Below are 4,048 nucleotides of genomic sequence, written 5' to 3'. Positions count from 1 at the left end.
GTGCATGCCAGGGGCTGCTGTGTGTTGCTACACGCGTGGGCAATGGGTGCAGAGACCGTGTCCATGCACGCTGCGTGTGCAACCCACAGGAGGGGAGCGTGGTTCTTCTGGCCGCTCGGGCACCAGAAGTCGAATGCTCACTACAGCTGCCAGCGAGGGCCGGTGTGCCAGCTGTCCTGTGATGGATGTGCGCGCGTGTGCTTTTAATGCGGAGCAAGAGCGCGCAGACACACCGTTCCCAGGAAGAGACTGACTGCAGAGAAATCCCCGTTTCTCCTCTGAACTCACAACCGTTTGCTGCTTCCTCATGCCCTCTGCATCTATCGCACGTGCGTCTGCGTGCCGAAGCTGGGCACGTCAGCAGCTGCGTGCACCGGAGGCAGCACGTGTGCGTGCACATGCATCTAGCACGGTCATGTAGCGAGAGACCCTGATGACCCGCAGGCGTGTCGGCACACACGCCGGACGGCGCCGAGCGTGTCACTATGGATGGGTCTGTCTGCGTGGGGGGACGGAGCCATTTTTCCCTGGCAGACGACAGCAGCCCGCATGGGCCGGGCGCTCTCCTCACATCCATCTCCCTCCCTGGGTTTTTTTTTCTTCTTTTCTATCCTTTATTCATTTTCTCGATGATAAACAAAGCCATTAGTTTGTCAAGTCTATCTCTGGATGTTAACGCGATGCACCCGAGACATCTGTTAAACACCCTTAATGTTAGTTTAACAAGGACAAATCCAGGCGAGTTCCCGGCGCCGTCTCCCATTAGGTGAGCGCGGCGGGCTGGGAACACGTCCTCGCGGATAAACGGCTCCGCTTCCAGCGGGGACGGGGGGCCTGGGCCCACCTCGCGCGGGTCACACTTCATCACTTTTTACAAGCCCCTGAAATCTCTCCGGAGAGGCTTTGAGCCGTTCAGGGCCTGACCGCTATCCTGGACGTCCCACCGCCTTGAGTTCGAGGCATCCTGGAGTGCCTGTTTCAGGCTCTCTGCAGACTCAGGCAGCTGCCCACCGTGCCCTCTCCCCCCATCCATCCTCACATAGACAGCGTGAACCTGGGATGTGATTCTGGTCTTACAGGCACTGGGCACCGGTGCCCCATCCTGCCCTATGTTGGCATCCCCAGGGCCACAGCAGGGTGTCTCTAGGCCCAGAAGCGAGATGGTGACTGGGCAGTGGCCGAACGGAGAGCACGGGGCACGTGGTGGGTGCAAGAAAGGGTCCTGAGCCTCCCTCCACTCTCCTCCTTTGCTTACTATTGCCTGTGCTCATCCCCTCCCCGAGAAGACTGTGCATCGCGCTGCATGATAATTCAATTAGGGGCTAGAAACACAACGAACGTGTCCGTGCCACGGTTGAGGCATCAGCAGGTTGACAAGGGGCTGCTAATCCCGCCGCGGTCGGTCGGGGGGTGAAGGGGGGCAGGGAGCTCTCTTTCCCCGGTACGACAGCAGCCCGCGCCGCCTGCCACCCCGGCCGGCGCTGCCAGCCCGATAGCATTCATCAGATCCGTATCTCCCTCGCGCAGACACCAGCCAATTCGCTTCCAGGGACCCCTTTTAACTCTGCCATGAATATTAATCTGCTGTAATTGCTGCGATAAGGTTGATGGAGCTGGCGCTTAATGGGACCAGCCCCGCGCGCCGGGGCTGGGAGCGCGCGGGCGGTGTGGGGGGAGCATTCGCAGGCTTGTCGGCAGGTTGGATCCCACCAGGAAAAAGAGGGGGATATAGGGCAGATCGCCTTGAGGTGTCTGGGGAAATCTCCGAGGAAATCCCCGGGGGAAAAGGGGACAAGGCAGGGAAGAGGACAGGCATCGCCGGGACGTACTCACATGCGACTGCTGGGGGGGATTTTCCGGCCGTCACGAAACCAGGTGACCTGGGGCTGGGGGAAGCTGGCGATGTGGGGGGCACGGATGACGGCTGCCTCGCCGTGCGACACGCTCTGTCGTGCCTCGCTGTCCTCGAAGCTGCCCATGTCTGCAAGGCAAAGGGAGATGCGGCGGTCGGGCAGGGGGTGTCCTGCGCACCGCTGCCCTGCACCCCATGCAGCTGCTTGGGAGCAGAGAGGGGACCTCTTTGCAGCGCCCGTCCATGCTCCGGTGCAATCTCTCCGGGGCTGGGTCCGAACAGGCCACGGGGCTGCAGTGCCTTGTGGAGGGTCAGGCTTGGAGGGCTGGGGTGCAGCCCCCGGGACAGCCCAGCCCAGCCCGGGCATCGTTAGAGACGCACGCGCTGTCCTGCCCTCCCGCGGGGGATGCCGTGGGGATGGGGGGATCCGACAGCACCCTCCGTGCGATGCCCGAGGTCAGAGCCGCCCTCCGCCCGCGCGCTGGCAATTTATAGCCTCTAAAAATAAATAACTGAGGAGAAACCAGGGTAGGTGGGGGGCATGGGGGGGGGGATTTTTATTGACTTCCCTTAATTGCGGTAATTAAAAACATGTAAAGAATCTTTTTTTAACGACTTTGCCATTATCATTAGTTGTTAGCGCAGCTGCCTTATTAATTTCTCATTAGCTTCCTGATTTGTCATCGCTCTTCAGGAACGGGGTGTGCTAGCACCTCTGCGGGACCCCGACGGGGGGTTGCTGATGTGGGGAGGGGAGCGAGGCGCTGGGTGCGGGGCCTGCTTGCACCGCAGGTCTCTGCACTCCCGGAGGCACGTGGGACGCAGGGCCCCGCGGCTCTGGCCATGTTCAAATCCAGCCCGGAGCAAAACAGAGCCCCCCACTGCACCGTTCCCCTTGAAAGGACTCGCTGGGGCTGGGTGCATTTCCCTCCGCCCCGTGCAGGCGTGCAGTAAACCCTCCGGAAAACTGGCGCGAGCGGGTGATCCGTGCAGGACCCCACGGTGCTCGGAGCTGTACGTTGCAGCCGGGCTGGGGCATGACTGCAGCATCCTTCTCCCTGCTTTACAGGGCAGGATCAAGCCCCAAGGGGCACGGTGACTGGCCCGAGGAGGTGCGGAGCCGGGGATTGCACCCCAGGGCAGCATGGTGCTGGGAAAGGGCCCCAATCTGGGCAGAGCTCAGCCCACGCCAGCTCCTCGCGAGGGCAGGGAAGATTGCAGAGTCGGCCAGGCCTCGGGCTCCCAGCGCACGGCGGGAGCCCGATGACAGCTCTCCATCCATCACGGCGGCACCGGGCGCCCGAGCTGCCTCCCCGCTGATGGATGCAGGCGCTCGCCCGCTCGCTCCCCGTAACGATTACAAACAGTGTTTGCTTTGGGAGCCGCGGCGGAGGAGATGCCTCCTGCTTCCAGCCTGAACCGGGGTGGGAGTAACCCAGGGGGGCGCGGCAGACCCCCCCCCCGAACAGGCGTCACTTACAGGCCACCTGCACCTCCGTCTGCCGCTGCAGCAGGGCCCCCATGCGGTTGCGGACGATGCAGCGGTAGAAGCCGGCGTGGGTGCGGTCCAGCGACGTGATCATGTACCTGGCGTGGGGCAGAGAGACACAGCGGTGATGAGATGCTGGCACGGCCCGGGTGTGGGACACCGGGGCTGCCTGAGATCCGGATACCCTTCCCCGGGTGGCGGTAGCCCACCCTGTGCCCAGCAGATGTCCAGCAGCGGGGTGGGAGGGGGAAGGGCACCCCCTCCTAGGGGCAGCGTGCTGCCCGCTCCTCCCACCGGGTGCCCAAAACCCCACGGCCAGGCCAGGCTCCCGGCCGGCCGCTAGGTGTCAGCGCCGGCCCCGTACTTGGCAGCCGCGGGGAGGGTTACTCAAGGTCAAGGGCAGCCTCCAGCCCAGCCTCCCTGCGGCTAGCAGCATCCTGCCTGCCCGGCCCTTCCCCGCGGCTCGCCCGCCACGGTGCCAGGCCCCGCGTGCCCATCCTTGAGCTTGTGGCACCCTGGCCGCATCCATCCATCCCGCAGCAGGGCTGAGCCGGCTGAGAGGGGAGCCCAAATCCGCCCCATCTCTCCCCCTGCTCTCTGCACCGGGGCTGTCGGGCTGGCACCACCCCTGCGATACCCCCATCCCGGTTCGGGCAAGCCGTGCCCGAGATCGCAAGCTGCAGGCAGGGGTGGGTGGCAGGGAGCAC

General features: G+C 63.8%; 1 protein-coding gene across 2 annotated transcripts in view; it reads right to left on the bottom strand.

The window, feature by feature from the left end:
* Window positions 1–4,048, bottom strand: part of SDK2 (sidekick cell adhesion molecule 2) — a 55,282-nt gene that overhangs the window by 39,179 nt on the left and 12,055 nt on the right. For both annotated transcript variants that reach the window (XM_019515969.1, XM_019515976.1), the window contains exons 2-3: window positions 3,333–3,439; window positions 1,834–1,981 (exon numbers count right to left, since the gene is read on the bottom strand). In XM_019515969.1, the coding sequence (XP_019371514.1) occupies window positions 1,834–1,981; window positions 3,333–3,439 (255 nt within the window). The remainder of the gene's footprint in view (window positions 1–1,833; window positions 1,982–3,332; window positions 3,440–4,048) is intronic.

The sequence above is a fragment of the Gavialis gangeticus genome, unplaced genomic scaffold, assembly GCF_001723915.1.
Source record: "Gavialis gangeticus isolate Ggan-Ray unplaced genomic scaffold, GavGan_comp1, whole genome shotgun sequence".
NCBI lineage: Eukaryota > Metazoa > Chordata > Crocodylia > Gavialidae > Gavialis > Gavialis gangeticus.
The sequence above is the reverse complement of the archived record's forward strand: the minus strand, read 5'-3'. Positions and strand labels throughout refer to the sequence as shown.